The 22,389-nt window shown below is 35.4% G+C and overlaps 1 protein-coding gene across 5 annotated transcripts in view; it reads right to left on the reverse strand.

Annotated features, from left to right (window-relative positions):
* Positions 1-22,389, reverse strand: part of LAMA2 (laminin subunit alpha 2) — a 337,231-nt gene that overhangs the window by 120,937 nt on the left and 193,905 nt on the right. For 3 of the 5 annotated variants that reach the window (XM_085217332.1, XM_085217333.1, XM_085217331.1), the window contains exons 17-21: positions 18,810-18,937; positions 13,329-13,415; positions 7,146-7,357; positions 2,449-2,555; positions 1,197-1,460 (exon numbers count right to left, since the gene is read on the reverse strand). In XM_085217332.1, coding sequence (XP_085073458.1) covers positions 1,197-1,460; positions 2,449-2,555; positions 7,146-7,357; positions 13,329-13,415; positions 18,810-18,937 — 798 coding nt within the window. The remainder of the gene's footprint in view (positions 1-1,196; positions 1,461-2,448; positions 2,556-7,145; positions 7,358-13,328; positions 13,416-18,809; positions 18,938-22,389) is intronic. The other 2 variants (XM_085217335.1, XM_085217334.1) reach the window with 1 other exon arrangement.

The raw sequence follows: 22,389 nt of genomic DNA on the forward strand, positions 1-22,389 counted from the left end.
CAGTGAAGCAACCAATGCACAGCATGCAGATCAGTTCTCAAAAGAAAGTTTGATAGGATGTAATAAATTCTGTTTATAGGGTGAAAGACAGAAAAACAGCCTGATCACTAGCACTCCACAATGCGTAAATGAAGAAAAGATCACTAGCATGCTGGGTTCTGTTCAGTGAAAGACATTTTGATCAGTCATGCAAGCTCCCAAGATGAGACTCCAGGCTGAACCCTCCGCCAGCCTTGTTTATACAGAAATTAAGAGTCACATCTATTGAACAATAGATAGAATCATGGATGACAACAAGGAAACATAATACCGTCTGAATATTGTACTATATTCGACCTTGCACCGGTGTATTCTGAATATTTGTGTGGTCAATAGAGTTATATTAAATTGGTAAAAGTTCACATTCTCGAAAGAAATCCATATGAGCAAATAAAGCACAAGTACTTGAACCTGACTGAGGAAAACATTTGAAAAATAACTGCCAGTATTTTGGAGTATTTATGGACGTCTTGAGTTGCAGGAGGAAAAAAAAAGCAAATTACTTAAAACACTGCTCAGTTAGAAGCAGTTGAACCATAATTAATATATCATTTTAGGAAATAAGCTGTTTTGTTGACATGTGATGATGAATATTTCTATTATTTTGGGAATTGTATTCAAATAGCTTGCACTTGTTCTGGTTAAAAAATAAAACTGTCTCAAGACTGCCCATATTCACAAATGAGAACTTTTAACATCTGTTGTGTTTGATATTTCAAGGCTAGATCTTAACATTTTGCCTCTGGTGATGATTCTTCTCATGAGCTCCTAGCCTTTTGGTTCTTGAATCATTAGAGGAGGAAGTCTTGCTCTATTGAAGGCCACAGGTGAATATCCTACTGATTACACTGATGTATGAACATCAGTGTATATTTTATGCACACTACTGTCGATTGTGCTGCTTTTGGAATTATTCTGTTATTTGACTTCCAGCCTGTTTGGTTAATTGCCCTATGCAACTTTGGATGTGGGGAATACCAAGCACAGAGCACTGTCTTTCCTTGTTAATTCTGTGTATTGAAGCACATTTCTTTAAAATTAAAGGGAAAAACAAAACAAACAAACAAACAACAACAACAACAAAAAAACAAAAAAAAAAAAACACCACAAGCAAATACAAAGTTTCAGCCCATGCAATGCACACAGTTTCTGATTACCAGAGTAGCAGGCTGGTAAGCACCCCGTGGGCACCCACTGGCACTGCTGAAGCCCCATCTCCGAGGGGGGACTCGAATCTGCTGACTGCTTTGTGCACTTTCTTTCAATTTAGGCACCCGTCTGCTGATTTCACAGCGTTTGCCTGTGAATCGTGATTTGCAGATACATCTTCCTGACATATCACATTGCAGTGACATGGATCCTAAGGCACTGCAGCCACAGGGTATACAAAACCGTTTATCTGGGGCCCAGAAGTAGCTGGGCTTTAAAAATGAAAAGTAAACACTGTTATAAAGCAGAGGAAATGAAACTGCACCAAATAAAAGAGTACAAGAATATAGACAGTAAGGATTAATTCCTAACAGCAGCTGATTTTGTATTAGCAATAATTATTGACATATTTTATGTGTATATTATACTCTATGTGGCAAGTTCCATTGATAGTACTGATATTTCTTCGAATAGACTATTTAAATACTGCTGAAGTGAAAACGTGCTCCCCTGGGATTCCACTTCAAAATTTATGCAGCTTGAAGGGTGAAACGATCCTTTTGGTTTCTGCACAATTATTTATGTGCTTTAAATCACACACACAGGGTGTTCTGAGGACACAGACTTAACCCATGAGTCTTCATGCTGAAACAAAGACATTCGGCTGGTTATAAGATATTCCTGAGCAGCCTAAAGAAATCTCTTTGTGAAAGTTCATGAAAGACACTGTTGGTTTTTTTTTTTGCAGTGACTTGCAAAACAACATCAAAACAAAAGATATTTTCACCAAAAAAATACAGTATTTGAAAAATACCAAAAGAATTCCTGAGAAAAAGAATGTAAGAGCAGAATATTCACAGTAGGAGTAAACAATCAATTTTCTTTTTTTTGAACACGAGATTCTAACAGATATTTCCCAACTTTCTTCATAGAGGAATTTTTCCAGACCTGCAATATTCCTACTTATTTGTATTAAATATTCAAAATATGAACTATATTTACCATACGAAAATATGTATTCGTACATACAGTGAGGCTTAAAGTATTTTGATTGAGTGCAAAGGGAGATTTACTTTTGTTGTTTGTTTTGCTCCAGAAAAGCTTTGAAAAACATTAAGTGGCCATTTTCTATATATTTTCCCCATACATAAAAACAATTCCTATTTGTTCCTTAAGTGAAACAACAACAAAAAGACAAAAGAAACCCATTTAATACCAGACTGAAGCAAACTGAAACATCCATGGTTCCTCATCACTCACCTTGCACATGTCACACTGGCGCCCAATCACGTTGGGTTTACACTCGCACTGGCCAGTCTGAGAGTCACAGATCTCTGAGATGGATCCATTGACATGGCAATGGCAGGCTACAAAGGAGAAAGAAGGAATTGTTGATGTGTTTCCAGTGCACTTACACTACTGATTCTGACTTTAACAGACAAATTTTAACAGCGTGGTTTTTGCCATCTGGACAAACTCAAGAGGAAAGCCCAGACAGTGACAATCAGCATTTACCTACCCATAAAAACGCAGAATTCTATTCCAAATTATTGCACTGAGAAATTTTGTTTCCACTTCATAAAAAATCTCCTCACATGCTACCCCAAGTTCCAGCAACAGCATTCCTCACAGAGGAAAAAAGAACCCAAACAACCAGCCCCACCCATAACACAAATCACCTAAGGATTTTTGAAAAGCAGTGAAAAAGAAACTGTTGTTTCTTGTAGAAAAAAAAAAGTTTTGTTTCCTGCATTTTCGTATTTGAGAAGAAATTTTGGAGATGCTTTCTATCACCCTTTATGCCTTTAGATCACAAGTCTTTTGGCATGCAGCAAACGCAATAAGGAAGGGAGAGATGTTATCACCTGTCACAGGGACTGTGACCATACAGGCACCAATTCCTGCCATTAGAGGCAGGCTTCCTTCTCTGTCATTTTTTCCACAGAGACATGAATCCTCATCACTATATTTATTACCAATCTACTCTTCAAAACAGGCCCAGCCCACATTTTCCCTTCTTGCACTACCCTGACTACGTGTTGTCTTTTTCTCAACGTGACAGCTTTGTTTTAAGAAGTACTTAAGCATCCCAACAGCATGGTGGTCACATACTTGCACATCATAAGGTGCCACTAGAGTTGTATTTTTTCCTATAGGTAGACCATCACAATAGGATCTTCACCATGACTTCATTGGGCTTACTATATTGTAAACTGAAAGGAGTTTTTCCTGCCATTCTCCCTATTTTTGAGGTATTAATACACAATCGCTTCTTTCAAATGAAAGTGATTTCATATTTTGCTTCAATCTGTCCATGACCTTATTGTTCAAACATTTGCAAAAATATATCTCTGAGAGTAAATAATAATAATATAATAAATAAATATATATAATAATAAATAATAATGTAAATAAATATAAAATAAATAAATAAATAAATAAATAACAACCCAAAATAACTGTGGGCTCTCTTGCCAATCTGGTAATTATGTTCATCTCTTTCATTTCTTCCTTCCCATTACCATAATACATGTTTTAAAACTATTGACAATCCAACCTGAACACATAGAACGGTATTACATGTACACATTTGCATTGTATTTCAATTATAACAGTCACTAGTCAAAATAAAATGTGTAATCTCAAATTCACATGAACATTATCAATACAAATTAACAGCTGTATTTCACCAACATTTCAACACAGATTTCAAAGCCCAAATATATTATTTGAATCTTTTTTTTCTTAAACAGGAATGTAAAAATCACAAGGATCCTGATAAATAAATAAATAAATACACTGTTTTTGTATGCAGGCAAGCTTAATACCATATGTAGATCACATTGAAAGTAAGGTCTCCTATTTATTTCCAAGGAAACTGCAACAGATTTGAACAGTACAATAACACTGTTTGATAGAGTAAATTCTCATCTACAAAACACTATTTTTGCAACACAGTCATCGCCATTAGCTCTGCATTTCCACCAGCGATGAATAGGAGCCTGAATGCCATGCCAGTCAGAATCTGCTCTAATAGAGGTGACCCACTGTCACTGTCACTACTGCTGAAATGCACCACCCGCCACCCCACTGTCCTTGTCTCTGCTGTTTGGTCTCCATCAACATTCAGCAAGCATCAATGAATGTCAGTGAGAGCGATCTTTTCTGCATGGAGGAATTAAGCGACACCCCTTTTGCTTCATATGTACTTCCATGTCAGAAGCCATTTGGTCAGGCTGCCCCTCTGCTGCCATCTGTCACACAGCAACAAAACATAATGGAATATTGGTGGGAAGGTTCAACCTCTACTGCCATACTGCCAACATCTGCCTCTGAAGTCAAGTGCCAAAATATTACCATAAAAGGTACTACTTTCAGAGCAGGCCTCATACATTACCCCAAGTGGAATGACATGTTTTTACTCAGTCACAGATGACTGTGTGCAATACAGAGGTGAAACAGAATTTGGAAATTAAGACTTTGATTGTTTTCCTGGCACTGGCACTATGTACACACTGAAGAAACATGCAGTCAGGGTTATTCATATACCTAACTGTTACTCAATCTGATAAATTACATTTATCTCACCTAAACCCTTCTTATTCATTTAGCTCTACTGGAAAATTAGCTATTGTCCCAAATTCTAAATGGTTGCTATAATACAATACAGCTGTCAGAGAAGTTTGTCTTACTTTCTCCCAAAATGACACTGGTTAAGACCTCTCTCAATCCCTCTTGATTTGTATAAATATTTATGAGTCTGTAATTATAATGAACCCACACACTAATTCCCCTCCAACAGTGATACTGGGCACACATAAGCACACTTGGATACTTGCTTTAATTAATCTCATGTCACTTAGCTCTACCATCAGCACAACCTCTAGCTATTGGTTCAGCATACTGTGCTGTTTCACAGCAAAAAGCAACCTACAAAATTGAAATCAAATAAGTCTAGGACATTTGCTCCATGTTCTTAGATCTATTATTTTGTACAGATACACCAAGAAATTCAGAGAAGCTGTAGTGATATAAAGTTGTACTGTCATTTGAAATGGTTAATGCACATGAAAACAGCACAGTACTGAGAAAGAGCAAAGAACATTTCAAACAATAATTCGAGAGCAAAATTCATGCTTTGCAACACTCTCAGTTTTGGCTTTTTAATAAGGAAAGAAATTGAAAACAACAAAGTAAAGGCACGGTCCTTCTGATATTGTAGCTGCAGGGCAAAATTCATGGAAGTCTGCAAAGGAAATAAAAAAATCATATGCAAAAAAAAAAAAAAAAGAAAACCCACACGAACGACAGAGAGCAGATGAATGTAAGGTAACTGTGAGCACAAAGCTATGAATACATTATGGGACTCTCCTTGTCAGTGATGCTAAAAACAAAAGTAAAGCTTGTAATTCTACATTAAATATGTATTTATTTTTAATACTTTTTATTTTTAATTGTGTGTTTTTGAAACTCTCCTCACACTACATCTCTTTCCCATGCAGCTGCCACAACTGTAAAAATGTTCAAAGCAAGAGCCCTGTCAACGCTGCAGGAATGATGATGAGCTACTTGAAGCTACGATTTCTGAAATGCACTGCTTTTAAAAATCACATTACACACTTAACACCCTAACTTATATGACATCGTAATGAATTTTTAACTAGTGCAAAGAATGTATGTGATTGTCCAACTTTTATTTAGCACCACATAGCTACAGAAAGCATTTATACAGCCATGTTTCTCCATGATTGTCTATTAATTTACATATAACCATGTTAATTAGCCTTATCTGAGAAAGCTAGTTATGTTTATGTTCTAAATCTCTGGAGCTCCCAATGCTGTCTTGGGTAGTCTAACATGATCTTGTATTTCAACTGTCAAACTGCACCCACTAACAAAGCAAATCCATGAAATGGATGCCAGTGGATCAGAATTCTGTGCTTGAATACATCTTGCAAGAAGTGGTTCCTGTGCTTCTAAGAGCAATAAGGTAGTGCCCAAGACCTTTACCAGCATTTTACATATTTGTACTCAGTGGAGTGGCTCTGCATTTATTCCAAAGAAAGGAGAGGATTTAATTCTATTAACAGAGAAATAAAGTACTCTGCTCTTTCAGAAGATCTAAAAATCTTTTTTTATTCCATTCCTCAAATTGATAGCAAATTATATGTGAGTATTTTTAAGATAGAATTTTAAGAGCTGCATCCCGAATTGTGCCAGGAAGGACTCAGTAAGAGCTACTGCCTTCTACAGAAGCAAAAGCTCCTGCTCCTACCAGCTCTTCTATCTGCTCTCCACAACTTCATGCAATCAGTGTGGAAGTCTGACGCTGGATATGCGGCTTATACTTAAACAACATGCGACTGCACAACACTACTGAGAAGTGGTGGCTTGTTGCAGTGCCAGGCACTGTACTTCATAGCACCTTAGAACATTCAACAGAAGTCAGGAGGCTAAACTTGGCAGGATGCCTCTGTCCTGTAAAGCACCTTCCAACACGAACTTCTGTCACATAGGTGACAATAAGGTCCTGAGTTTTGCCAAATTTGGACTCTTCAGTAACTGAAATATCTTTTCCTCCTCCTTTCAGTACCAAACTGAAATGACCAATGGGATTAATGAGATTTCTCTGCATGTTGTAGTGCATTTCTATTTATTTATATTTATTTTTGTAGATCTGACATTTATCATAACCTTTTGCAACCAATTTTCCATTCTCCTATGTCTGTTCCATGCCTGCTTCATTATTGCTTCAATTACAGGAGGAAGCTTTACAATAGGTTCGTCATTCTATTTTGAATTCACCCTTACCAGATGCAAGTAAAACAGTATTCTTAGAGGTATGAGCACATCATATCATTCTCCTGCACATGCATACAGAGACACATTCTTCCTCTCAGAAAGAAAGATACAGAATAGATCAATTCTGTCAGAAGTACTAAGAATTCATGACTTACGTTGACAGTTCCTTGCATCAAGAGCATCACCAAAATATCCATCAGCACACCTCTCACAATACTGGCCTGTTGTACCTGACTTACATATCAGGCAAGCACCAGACAAGCTGTCACAGCTGCCAGGAACGGAGAAGTCAAGGTTGTTATTACATTGGCATGGTTGGCATGATCCCCCTGGTATTAGAGGTTGTCCAAAATAGCCTTCTGCACACCTAAAGTAAAAGAGATCATGAGTTAGGACCCTTAAATAATCTTATTAGAAATATTTAATTTTATTTCTCACTAGTCACTAAAAATTACTTGATCTTCTTCCAAGTATTTCTTAACTGCCTTTTCTCTCTCTCCCTCCTCCTTTTTAACAATACTGTAGATATAGTACCAGCTGAAATCCTGCCAGTTCTGCTAGTAATTAGATTTCAATGGGAGAAAAATCTTGTCACTGGCACTGAAGACAAGACAAAGCATAATAAGAAATCTGTCTACTGGCACTCTAGAGGAATTCAGGTTCACGTTAGATAGGCTTTGTATTTCAGCACACCATGTCTAGATATTCGTGTGCACTCATTTCCCAGCAAGTCTGTTGATTTTCTCCCTTCACATAAATAATGTGTTTGCCATAGGTTAGAGAATGATAGATATAAAATTGTTTACACAACAAGATCCCCCAGTCATATAGCCTTCCGCTGGTCTACTGCATGGTCACTTAACTATTGGGTTGCTTACTTCTGTGTATAGGAAGGTAACAAAAAGATTCCTAGAAATCTTTTGAAAAAGAATTATAGGATTCATAGTGATAGTGACTTTCTAGCATAGTCCCTACCTTATTTTAAGAGATACATTTAAAAATATCACCTTTTCCACCTTGGCCACCTGCAATTTCCAGTTAATATCTTGTAAAACAGGTTAGTGAACCTGACTTAAAATGAGTGTGTATTTAAAGAAAATTTGTACATGTCTGAGCTTATTTCCTACTTATATTTTGGGTTGGTTTCCCTTCCTATTACATTTGTGCACACTTCACAGTTAAAGCAATTTATCGATAGTGAAAAAGGAAAAAAATGCACAGTTCCAGCTAATGAAGTTATTTGTGCTCATCTCAGATGAACTTGAATTAATGTAAAGAAGAGATAGAATACATAAATCACATAAATAAACATTTCCTATTATTTTAAGTTGATTCAAATAGAACTTTAATCAATGCAGATATTATCCTCCCTGCTTTGTACTAGTACAAGGTGGTACAGTCCAAAAATAATTTTGGATAGCATACAAAAAAGGAAACACTCAGGTCCACTACGCTTTTACACTTTTCCATTTATGCTCATTAAGTTCATCCTTTACCTTTCATCCTGAATGGCTCACGAAATTTCCAGTCTGTTCCCAAACAAAACAGTCTAAACATTTCCTAAATATTATTCAATATCAGTAGCAAAAGTTATCAAAATGGATGACAGAGTAGAGAGGAAATAATAGATAGAACTAATCAGTATTTTTTAATAGTAGGATGTTATTCAATGTAAAATTCTTTCTGTTCTTTAAAAATATCCATGACACAGACCTAAACAGATGCATAATTTATACAAACAGTCCAGTGGTTTGGGTGAATGTAAGTATTCATTAACACAAGTGTAATATTCATAGTCTAGTCCACTGTGCTCCGGTGCATTCACATAGCCATCTCTCTCAAGTACTTCCCCATAACAACAGTACATCAAAATCTTGTCATTAGAATAATTAATGCATTTTATTTTCAGAACATGTCGTGAATGTAGCTACATATTGTACCTCCCTGTATTATTCCCAGAAAAGAAATGGGTGTTTCTTCCTTATTAAGGAGGTATTGAGAATACCTCAGCAGCCACAGAACACTAATTTTTAGCTTACTTTCCCAAAGACAACTTGACATCTTTTTTCCCCCACAGATGATACCTCAGTTACAAAGGCCAGGAATCTCTCAGTACATGTAACAGTTAATAGCTATGATTTAGAAAAGCTAAAGTGTATGATTTAGAAAAGCTAAAGTGTATGATTTAGAAAAGCTAAAGTGTAACTGGATAATTAAGGCAGGATCTTATTTTACTCAAAATAAGAAGAAGAATATGTGAAGTTCACCTATGCTTTGCTGTGATATTTCTCATTTACCACTTGCATATTTGTCATGAATCTGTATCTTTTGGTACTACTAACCAATTTGACTTCACTTAACGTGCACTCATTTTCCATTGTCCCTTTCATTTAAGAATTACTTCAGTATCTTACAGCATTCCTATAAACTTACCAAGCAGTTCACAGAAAAAAAAAAACACTCCAGAGGTTTGCAAGAAATGCGTGGATAATCATTTCCTTCTATTAATAGCAGGAGACCTTGATAACACTTTTTTTTTTCCCCTCATCAATTTAGATTTTGCTAATTAATATTAGCGAAACTGACCCTCATCGCATACATTCTACTTAAACACATAGATATTCTTGAATCTAGATTCAAGATGATTAGATCCCAAGATTAGGGAGAAATGAGGTAAACTTAACAGAACACCATATGCACATATCTATGTGTAAATTCTTCAACATTTTCTTCCACTTCTCATGAAGTTGTAGATGTAGATTAAAAAAAAATATAAAAATCTACTTTCACTAATTCCACCCTTAAGGACATTTCTATTTTAGCTACTCTTCTCAGATTCAAAGCACTACATGTTTGGGAAAGTTCACAATATAAACTCAAAAATCTATGTGGCATGGGAAATTATGAAAATATGTGTACTGTCTCTGGATGAAATGGAAGTAATTTTCTTCACCGCAGCCCATGTGGTTGTGTGTATGTATACAAATATGCACAAAAAAAACACATGCCTATTGTATACTATGTCTTTATGCTTACTTGGAAAAAACAAAACAAAACAAAACAAACTTTAAGACAGAGTTAACGTGGACTGTAAATTTAAATACTTGAAAATATGAAAATAGTATTTTCAAAGTTGCTTTGAAAATTACGTGTACCCAATTTGTGTATGAAATTGGGTAAAAGTCCAGTGGGGAAACAACCTGCAAATTTGCTGTTAAAAATTTTACCACTTATGCACAAAAGAGATGTTACTGTTCCATGACTGGAATAAATCTATATTGCATTTTCTAATATCAGAGTGCTTCTCTTTGCAACCTGGAAACAATCCCACACAACACATTTAATTTATAAAACATTCTGAATGTTTGTTCCTTTTCCTAACAGCATTGCAATACAGGTTTGTAATTCTGGCACCGGGGAAAGAATTAGATTAGCAGCAGCAGCATATTGAACCCAAAAGACTCAGAAGGGTCTACCTAGTGGCACTCTGTGCTAGATTTGAGGGATGCTGGGTTGTAGAGGGGAGGAAGGATGTGAAACAGTTCATCTTTTTCCTCCCACTAAAGTTACACAGACTTTTCCACTCCCCTTCTTGGAGGACAAGATTTCTCCAACTATATTCATAAATGAAGGAGCGCTAAAGAAGAAGCTAGACTCATCCACTTTGTTTCTTTTCCCTATGGAAAAAAAAAAAACAAAACAAAACAAAAAAAAAACCAACTGTGGGCTCTTTTCAATATCAAGGCTGTGCAGCTGGCGAATGCATCTCAAAATTCTGTAAATATGTTGGGCACAAAGCACAACTTTTTGACATAAACCTTTCGTACAGAGATAGGAGAGAGTCTACTGTACCCTGTACCCACTGGGAAATTGAGTAATGAGCAAAGGAAGAACATAAATCTCATTTACTGGGGAAAAGGATTAAATAGGAAAACGAGGCTTTCTCTACACTTAGAGATAAATGATAATTTAGGACTGTTCAGTTAGGCAACTGTGTGACACAGATTAGTTGTTGCTATGCAGTTGCTAAAATGATCCAGAATTCTACATAAACACTTTCAGCAATTATAGAATCACTATTAATAATAGCAAAAGGCAATATGCTTTCTTCCATTCATTATTATTGACAGCTGTGGGCATTTCCAAGCAGCTTTTATAGATGAAAGAGAATCATTCCATGAGCAATGGAATTAATGGTTTAATTTCCAGTGGATTTATATCACATGGTTACAAGGCTAAGGACTGATTATTTGCAGCAGGATGTTGCTGTACAGCAGTGAGCAAACCCTCAGGCTACAGCAATGCCTCTTCCTTGCCCTGTAAAATTTTTTCTTATGGGCAAAACATTTAATAAACTCTCTCACTTGCTCCTGCTCTCTTGTGCTTGTAATCTCTGCTGTTTAATTAGGTGTGAGATCACACAGTACCCTCTTCCTTAACTGTGACGTGTCCTGACTTACTAACCTCTATTCAGATACTTCTCGTGAAATTTTCAGGAACAATTACTATCTCTGAGATCTTCTACCCTTCTGTCAAATTTGGTTGGAATTGACCTACAAGTTCAAATGCTTTTGTGGGCAGACAGACACGCACTAAAAGATCATACAACCCTTATTTCCTTAGGAAATAATGCTAAAAATCCAAGCCTGCCACTTATTCAGATTATCTTATATCGCAGCTACAGAGTGTGCTCCACTCAGAAATAGCACTTGTTGCTAATGGAAGCTGTCAATGACCCTGCATTGACAAACTGCCACCAAAGTGCTCTGCACCAAAGTGATTTATTCCTGCCATCATTAACTTCACAGCCCACTAGCTTAAAGAAAGGTGATGACTTCCAAGACAGACAGGAAAAGACAAGCAGAAATAGTACTCAGCAGGAGCAGTCTCAGTGATAATGGGTGGAAACAGGTGACAGCCTACACTCTCACTTTAGGACAGATATAGCACAATAGGGGATTTCAGAGGAAGTAGTCGTAAATGTAATTTGGAAAGATACGACTAGAGGGTGATTCATGGCATACGGACAGGTTTCTGCTTTTCCCGGTTGGCTCTTTCTCTTGATTCACTCCTACTTTTTCCCATCCAGTACTTCTCCCTGACTAACAAAGTCTTCATTCAGAAGCCTTATATTTTTAGGGTATATGTTGGAAAATGCTGCAAGCAGCTCATGGAGGTGTCAAGTGGCAAAAACCAGCTAAGATACAGAAATGCCATACTTTCATTCCCTACAACTATCTAGCCAGGCGATAGACTTATCTGGATCCCTCAGTCCCTCTTAAAAAAAGTCTTAATCGTAGAGTCATGTGGGATGTGGATCATGGAGCCAAAGCCAGTGCTGATTCACTGTGACCTCCAAACAACTAGCAGCAGTACCTGGCAAACTAACTGCTCTTTAAAGTTATTCTATCCACATGAAATACCAAAAGATAGGAAGGTGCACAGATACAGCGATGATTTCCCCTGTCTCTACATTCTCACCACCTGTGGAAAGGGGACCCTGGCAGCTTAGCACTAGTGCTTCTACTATCCTTCTGTTTCACTTAAATTCTACGTTTAACTCTTTCATAGTAATAGAATATGAGAAGGCAGATGGGGTTATCAGTGAAGGGAACTTCCTCTCTGAGTACTAACATGTCATTTGGACCTATCATAGCCAAAGAAAGACAAAACATGAGATTTTTTTTTTTTTAATTTGCCTTTTTGTGTAAGTAATAACGAAACCCATGAAGTATATCGAGCTTTTCTACATACTTAACAAATATAGACTCTCTGTTGTCGCTAAAAACTATCTTCTTGTATTTGCTGGAACAAAAAACTAGAAGTAACAAAGGTAAAATATTCTTTTATAAATAATTAAAACCAACAAATAACTTATCACAATGATTGTGGTTTGATTGCATATTACCTTTTCAAGAAGAGGGAACAATAATTTACTGAACATTTGATTCACCACGCTCTAACTATTCAAGTGATCGAAAGAGACAAAATAATTAAAAAAAAAAAATCTCAAAAGACTAATGGAACTGCTAGGAGAATAATTTTAAAAAGGTTTCTTACACCTCAACAAATGCTTCTTTGAAGCTTTGTAATTTACCATAAAGCAATAAAGCAATCACTTTTTCTGGGAAAGGATGGAAAGGCAGATAAAGACTATGTAAGTATGTAAATACATGGATGCAATGTCAGAGGAAGATGAACAGAAATTTCTTCAGTAAGTTTCAGAAAACAGGAACAGATATGAGAAAGGGAGGCAACAAAAAAAGGAAGGAACTGTTCCCAGTGATAAATACTTTTGATTCAGATCTCATACAGTTAAAAACACGGTACTCACTTACCTTTCACAGCGTGGTCCCACATACCCAACTGGGCATTCATCACATATTAATCCATGGCTTCGGTCAAAATGGCATGTTGGGCTAAAACTGTGTTGTTGATATTGGGCAAGAAGAGGGACAAGGAGGAAACATAAAGAAAAGACTGTCAGCATCATAGTTCTTGTCCCACTTCAGAGATTGTTAATTTGCAAAATAGTGCCCTAGAAATGTGATTCTAGTCTAGCATGGAGACTAAGTTTGACTCCAGCAAATAAAATTTGGAATGACTCTGCTATTTCTGCAACACTGAATATAGAGTAACAGATGGCAGCATCCCAATAGCCTGTTATTATGGGACCTCAGCCTGCCACTGAGTGGCCTAGATAGCATTAAAAAGGCAGGAATGTACAGCTGTTTGTTTGTGCCCCTTAGGGCCAGACAAAACAAGCTATGTCATAATATGTCCCCAAAATAAATATTTCTGAAGGATGACTGATTTGAACTTTGTGTATACGGGTCTGTGAAAGGAATCCAGTGAACAAGAAAAGACTGGGACAAAAGGGATATAGCTGGTGCAGCTTCCAAGTGAGTACATCTGAGTGCCAACAAGGTGACACATCAGACCAGACTGATGTTTAAGAATAGCTTACAGAGTACAGAGCTTTACTTCTTTGCTATGCTTTTCTTATTCCTAGCTGGTGGTTTTAAATAAGGATAAATGAGGATACCATTGGCATTTGCAAGTTCTACTTATCTCTGATCATATTCAACTTCAAGCCCTGCTCCTTTGGTTTTTAGCATTTTGCTCTCTTCCTCCCTTAACATACTTCTGTGAGTAACCAGCCTGACTCTTTAAAGAAAACCAAAAAACACAACAAGTGCACTGCTCTCCTATCATTCTGAAGCGATCAATAAAGGCACAAACATGAACACCTTTATAGAGCTTCATCTAAATAACTGAAAACAGTTCTGGTCAATCTAATAGAAAAAAAAAAAAAAAACGGAGCAGGTGCATGGTGGAGTGACTGTTCACAAAAGGAAAACAAAGCATCTAGCTGAAAAGAAGACACTGAAAATGGCTTTTATAACTTAGGAAAACAGAAGTTGGGAAAGAATATAATGAACAAATACTTCAGAAAGAAGTTATATTCAGGTAAAAGATTATGCTACTACAGTAACAAATAGACATAATCTAACTGATAATTTAAAGTAGGATATATAATGAAAGTTTCTGGAAAATAATGGGCACAGGGAGGCCAGAAGAGCTTAATTAGGATCATGTAACATAATTACCTGCTGATAACTGGACTCTGCTATTCAGGAGTCACCCATCCTATGATCTGAACTCAGTTACTCTTCCCTTTGTTTCTACTATAGAATAGTTTCACTTATAAATACCCCATTTATCATAAAGCAATAAATCAATCTCCCATAGACAGAAATCAGTAAGAAAAATGTGGGCAAGTCAGTTCCGGTAAACACAGATAGGTATTAGGATATTCCTAGGATTATATTTCTGTTATTTGCAATGACATTCAATTAAAAATAGATTCAGGAATGTATGAGGAGAAGAAATAATTGTTCGTTCTATTTTTATATAGCAATTATATATATGCATTTTTAAACTGAAGTACACATGATCAGTAAATCGAATCAGCAGCACCTGACTTTTCAAATAGGATGTGGTCGTCCATTCTTATCTCATTTTTTCATAAGAATGACATGAGAAAGTTTTATGGAGATGCTATCAAAGTTCATTATAGCATTGCTTAAGATTGACTGCACCACAGATCCGCTGAGAACTCTGAATTCAAATGCATAAATTGTAGAGATTATAATAACTAAGCACTTATTATCACTAAGCAATGACCATTAATAGCATAATTTCTATATTTTAGGGATTATGTTCAGACTGAGAGTTCTTCTGCTCTTTGACTTGGTAGTCAATTTACATCTGAATGTTAAACATTAATATATTGAGAAATTCCCATTTGCATGCTATAAAGGAAATGTGTGATAGCAAGATGAGAAAACGTGAGTTTATCTTACTGAGATTTAGAATCTCATTATTCAGTAGTAATAAATGTTAACAAGCAGTATGTATTGATTTGTTAAAACAAGATTCAGAAAATCTTAGTCTCTCTCGGTTCCTTACCAGTCTTTTCATAGTGATACATAAAATTACAACAGAACACCAGTGAAGAGATGGTATCAGAAGTAGTATAGGTATGTGATTAGTCCACACTGGGAGACAGATCTCAAAAAGCTCACAAATACTCTATAGAAAACATCTGTTTGGAGTAATTGTATTAGCAATTTTATGTAATTCTCCAGTAAAATACTAACATTCTGAAAGCAACCAGATTTCCTAGTTCACATGCTATAATGTTATTTGTTACCTACACAGGCTCAGCAAGATATGTTCCATTTCAATTCTAGCGATATAACATTTCTGCTAGTCTTTATTTAGAAAATAGTAAACTTTTTGCCACTTCAAGAGAAAAGCAGTAATTATCTCAGATATTTGCATTTAGTAGGAAAAATTATACCTGATTAAAATATATCTGATAATTTCTATGAAAAAAAATCAGATTATTTAAATCTCCATAAAGAGTAAGAATGTCAGAAGAGTGCTGAATTAATGAAAAGAAAGAAGTCAAGCATGCATTAAATATGTCAATTAAAATACGGATATTGATCTCATTTTGTGGGCATGGTGGTGATGGGTTAACAATTGGACTAGATGATCTTAGTGGTCTTTTCCAGTCTTACTGATACAGATACAAATACAGAGATTTACACAAAATAAGAAGATATATCCCATGATCTAGAAAATATAATTTTCTTTTCCTAATCTTGCCCAGAGCTGTCTTCTGTCATTTGGCAAGTCACTTATTACTGCTATGCTTTAGAAAGAAATTTCATGATTGGCTTCAGGAATTACATATATGGCATTAGGAAACAGAGAAGATAATAAGCAGCAGTTAAATCAGCTTAAACTAACTATGGAACAAATCCATCATGTTTCTGAAATGGATAAACATTTCTCCTCCACCTTGTATGAAACTGCAGAGGAAAAGACACAGTTAAGTACTGTAAAAAACAGTACAAATATCATAAAGATGTAAGATATTGTTATTAAAGTCAGCACTATTTTATTAGTACAAATACATCTCAGAGGTTCATTTTATGAACAATATTCTCTGTGCACCAAATGCCTAGTATTGAGCTTAAAGAACTACAGATGCCCTGTTGTGCTACATTAGAAATTAAATACTATATGAGCTAGAACATATCAACAGCCATTTCTAGGTATTTAGTACATAAATTATTTACTTGTTAGGCTGTGCAGAATAGCATAGCATATATCACATCTCCATAGTGATATATACTTGGTGAAAATTTCTCAATTGTTCACATGAAGGATGAGTTCAAGAATCTGAATAATATATATAATTTATATTATTCGTAACACATTAAGGTCACTACCAACTAAAGTTACATTATAATGATAGGGTAGAAAAATGACTATTTTTAAGTCTTCAGAGAACACTTAAAATGTTTAACAGATCCCTTTTTTTCCTCCTCATGAACAAATTTAAGCCTAGAACTGTTGAGGAACGAGAACTTGAGCTTTATGGTATGAGTTCCACAAAGCCTGAGGAGGTTTGCAGTTTTGCTTTTTTCCATTTTAGTATTTCTAAATTCTATGCCATTACAGAGCTAATGTAATGTAAGGCTAAACACTATAGGGCTCGGGAATCCCAAACTTTCACACTTCAAGAACATTTATATTTGTTTGGTACCTATGCTTTTCAAGAAAGCTAAATATTACAGAGAGTTCTCTTATTCAATTTCAAAAAGGAAGAAAGCAGACAGAACTCTGATGAATACAGAGTAGAAGTCTCCAGGCATTTTGCCAATAAAAAACTTGAATTTGGTTTATTTGACTTGGTTTGTTGCACATCTGCACCAGATATAAATGTGATAGTGTTTTTCCTGCTTTATCAGTACAGCATTCTCTAACAATAGGAAGATTAACTAACCATGCAAGGAAATTCTCAAATGTGAAAGAAATGAGAACATCAAAGGAGCCATGCCTGAGCAGTAAGCATAAACTCAAGTATATCTAATAAAAACAACTGTAGAGCTGTGATAATAGAAGATTTCCATCTTACAATTCCCTGAGATTCCTGCTCATAAATTGTCAGATTAAAATCGCACAGATCAGAGAAGGAATATAACACAATTCTATTGCCTATGGCATTAGCATGAACTACTAGAGAGTAAAAACTGGTTCATTAGTGTTTCAGGTTGGCCTTAAACTGTAGTTAGCAAGCAGCACAAACAACTTTTTGTAAAGAAAATTGTTCTTAGATCAGATTGATTAGATAGATTTGATTAATGTTTTCATGTTATATAAATGAATCAACATGATCACGGAATGGTTTGAGTTGGAAGGGATGTTAGAGACCATTCAGTTCCAAACTTCCTGTTATGGGCAGGGGGCATCTTCCACTAGATCAGGATGCCCAGGAACTCATCCAATCTTGAACACCTCCAGGGATGGGGCATCCACAGCTTCTCTACGCATTCTGTGCCAGTGCCTCACCACCCTTGTGTTAAATAATTTCTTCCTAATCTAAACTTACCTTCTATTATTTTAAAAACATTTTTCTATCACTACCTACTTACATCTTATCACTACTTATAAAGACACCCTCTCAAGCTTTTCTGTAAATTCTCCTTCTCTTTAAATGCCAGAATTCTGTTCCTCCCTCCCCCAGTTTTTCACTTTCCAGACTGAACAAGCCCAACTTTCTCAGTCTCTCTGGATAGCAGGGATACTTTAGCCCTCTGATCATCTACTTGGCTGTGCTCTGAAACTATTCCAAGAGTTCCACATCTTTTCTCGTGCTGGGACCCCAGACCTGAATGTAATATTCTATGTAAAGTAGAACAAGAGAATAATTTCCCTCAAGCTGCTAGCCACAACTCTAATGTTTCAGTACAGGATATGATTGTTTTTTATCAGTCAACATTATCACTGAACATTAACTGAAAGAAAATCTACAAGCAAAAGAAATAACAGTCTTATCTGTTCAATATAATGTGATTTTAAAATCAATTACATGTAAAAAAAAAAAACAACAACATATCAAACTGTTAACTTAAACTTTAAAACTAGAAACAACTACTCTATAAAAAAAGAACAAAAAAAAATTAAACAGTGGTCTTTGATTCAGTGAAAAGAGCAGTTATCCAAAATACAGAATTTTTCTTCCCATACTACTCTTGTCTAGCTTTAGTCTTGATTTTTGTCTCTCAGCAATGCTGAGTGCTCTGTATGACTGCAAAATGAGAATTAAAGCCTACATTGTAGAATATGTAATTTAGTTAAAGCACAAAGAATCTCAAATATACTTACAATGGTATACATTCAAAAAGTATATATAATTTACTAAGTGAAAAAGTGTAATTTATAATAAATATACATCTTACTTGTTAGAAGGTATATTTAGTGGGCAAGCACACAACTGACAGTCTTCAGCTGTTCCTTTAGTAGGATCACCATAGAAACCAGGAAGACATCTATCACAATATGAACCACCTGTATTGTGTTTGCAATCCTAAAAAGAAGGTGAAAAATACAAATTCACATATAGAAAACATACATGTGGAAAAGTTTCTGGATGTCATTCACCTCACTCGTTCTCTCAACAGACTTGTAAGAAGCTTGCAAGATACATCCTAATTTTCTGTTGTTAGTTGAAAACCAGTTCCAGAGAAGAGCTGTAAGAATTAGTGCTTCACACGCATCAGCTTTTTGTACTACTTTGAATATTTTTTTCTTTATATAAAACAGAGAAATGTTCTAACATATAATAGTCACAATAGTGTTTTAGCTCATTTAAGTAAAACTAGTGTTCGGAGTATCACAAAACAGGTTTAGCACTGCAGTCTTGCAACAGACTAGATATTTTTAACTGTTTTCAGATGCTGATCTGAGATGTAGTTCAGACAATACAGTTTATAAAAATGAATATTTTGCATTTATGTGCATTAATTCATTTTACAAGGTGTATATCTGGCAGCATCTAAATATATTTGTGAAGGATAGCAAAGTTTGAATTATATTTTACAGGTGGAAACAGGGCTAAGTATGTACTGTATGTGTTAGGTCCTAACCAGTTTTTATTCTTTAATGTGACTGGGTCTTGTAATAAAAGAAATAGTTTATTTAACTATATGAAAAATTAGAGCTTAGGAGCAGTAATCTAATTCACACTTTAAAAATAGCAGAAGTAGATCTGTATTTTCATATATAGCCTTTAGACTGATCTCAAATTAAATGATCTCTTTTTCTCAGAATAGGAATTAGTACTCTGAGAATAGATTTCCCATGCTGACTTGTAACAACATATGCTTTTAAGTTTAAAGAAAGCTATCCTTTCTGTTCTTCCCTTTCACCTCAAAGGATTAAAAATTCCTAAACAATTTGGCAGCATCCATCACAGGTAAATAAGTGTATGGGAACTGCTGAGTCACAGCCTGAACCACTGGTTGAGCACCTGGGGACAAGACCCAGTCAGCCCTAGGAGCACAGGTGGAAGCAATTCACCTGTGCAACTGGAATGGGTGGAGCCTGAGCCAACCCTTCTTTTGTTTGTTTTTAAATTTATAGTCACAGTGAGGAAGAAAATGGATGTACAGGTCTGATTTTAAGGAGAGTTAGAAGGCACATGGAAATGGCTAGAGTTAGGTTGTAAGAAAATAGTTAATCAAAGAGAAGATAGTCAGCTCTTTATAATGTGAATTGCTTTCACCGAAGGGTTGACTGCTACTGAGGAAGGATTTCTTGTTAGGGATTCCTCCTCTGTGGAGTTTTTTCTGCAAGCCTAGATCCTTAGAAACAGGAGAGCATTTCTCCTCTTTCTTTTGTACCATCTTCCCATTGTGTTAGTACCTCTGTCAGGGACAATTAGCTTACTGGCTTAAACTTTTCTACACCTTTTTTCCCCCTAAATATTATCACACTAGGCTAATAGAATATATATAATATTATTTGATACAAATAACTCAAGTGCATCCCTTACAAAGCAAACAGAGAAGTAGCAAATTTGATTTTGACTGCTAAATTCTAACTTGATGTGCTCAGATATAGATTGAAAAAGCAAATGACAACTTGAAAAAACCAAGGTGAAAGCTGTGAAGTAGATTTTATTAAATAGAATACAATCTGATGAAGTTTAAGTAATGGGTAAGGCTCCAGATAATTCTAGAGTCTCTGGCTCCCCTGCCATCCTAAACTGCTGCTTTAAAATCCTTAAGTTTTGTTAATATGTGTAGATATTTTTAACCTTATCATTTTATCAAAAGCATTTTGAAGAACATCTGCAAAACTGCTTTATCACTTACAAAAAGTCATGTATATGCTGCTGATATGTTTAATAGTATTACTGTATTACTGCCTGAAACATAACATATCTTCAGTAGGGTAAAGAAAATGGCATTGCTCTAATAAATAGTTCTTTTTCTCTTCAGAATATTACCATATGGAAATAAATATTTTGCATTGTACTCTGCAGAGCTGGTGCCATGTATTTGGGCAGCCAATTAAGCACTGTATTTTTTCCTTTTCAGTCATAGGCACGCTGTTGACGGCAGCATTTGTCTCCAGAATTAGTATCTACTTACAAAGGGTGCATACTTATTGCTTGTGTGTATATAAAATCTGCATATCTTTGAAATGAAAGCGTTGGCATATTAATTTATCAGACATTTGGTAGATTGTGCACTAGTACCAACAATTGAGACTCTTAGTCAAATAGAAGTATGGCTTTAGATTCTTCAGCTGGGCTAAATCCTATTTTATTAGGTCATTTAAGTCCATTTGACTGTTACTTTAAGTGCTATATTTGAAAAGAATCTACAGGCCATGCTTAAAAAGTAACTGTGAACATTAAGATATGCTTTTAAAAGATATAACAAAAAATAATTTCAATCATACAGAAGGAAAAATCCTTTACAATTCAATTTTTTAAAAGCATTATGTCAAATTATTTGTACTTTTTCTGAAAAATAGTGGATTCTTCTTTTCTGTTGAGCTTTAAATACCCCTCAGACATATCTTTATGTTTTTCAAGAATATGAACTGCTTATATGTCAAGGATCTTATTAAAGCAAGGAGAGCTAACACACTATTTTAAAGCTTAAGAGCGGTATTTGCAGCTGCTTCTTTTTTAAGGAAAAAAAGAAAGCAACAAAAATCCTTCAATTTTTTGGAGAAAGCAATTCACGTTACAAAGAGCTGACTACCTTCTCTTTGATTAACTATTTTCTTACAACCTAACTCTAGCCATTTCTATGTGCCACCCAACTCTCCTTACAATCAGACCTGTACATCCATTTTCTTCCTCACTGTGACTATAAATTTAAAAACAAAAACCCCAATCATATGTAGTGCCAAAATTAGAGCAAATGTTGCACTGAGAGTTGAGCTGAGAAATAACAATCTTTTGCAATCTTACTTTTCTTCCCAATACAGTCTTGATCTTATAGGACAAAGAACAACATTTAGAAGTCCACATGTGACATACTTCACCGGTTCAGTGGTACACTAAATTTTATACTCATTTGCCAAATTTCCAGATCACTTTACTAAAATAGGTGAGTTATTAGTCTTTCCAAAGTACAGTCAGTACTCACAAAAAATCTGTTTTCTTCGTATTAACTGGTCTAATCTCAGTTTGAAACTTGCCAAATGTACAGTAATGACTTAAACCTATGAAGTCTTAATTTCATGTTTGTATGGATATTCATAATTCTTTAATGTATCATGAGACTGGGTATAAAGATGATCATGAACAACTGTCCCTAACTGCAGAGTACATTACATACATATTCCCTTGGAAATACAATGCATTCTAACACATTAAGCTGGTGGTTTTTGTAAAAAAATAAAAAATCAGTGCTCCATTCCACAAATTCTTAGACTTTATGACCAGGAATTAGTTTATGCTGAAATCTTTATGCCTTCATATTCAAATGACTAGATCTCAAATTATTTTGAATGCATCAA

Source organism: Meleagris gallopavo, chromosome 2, assembly GCF_905368555.1.
Source record: "Meleagris gallopavo chromosome 2, MGAL_WU_HG_1.1, whole genome shotgun sequence".
Classification (NCBI taxonomy): Eukaryota; Metazoa; Chordata; class Aves; order Galliformes; family Phasianidae; genus Meleagris; species Meleagris gallopavo.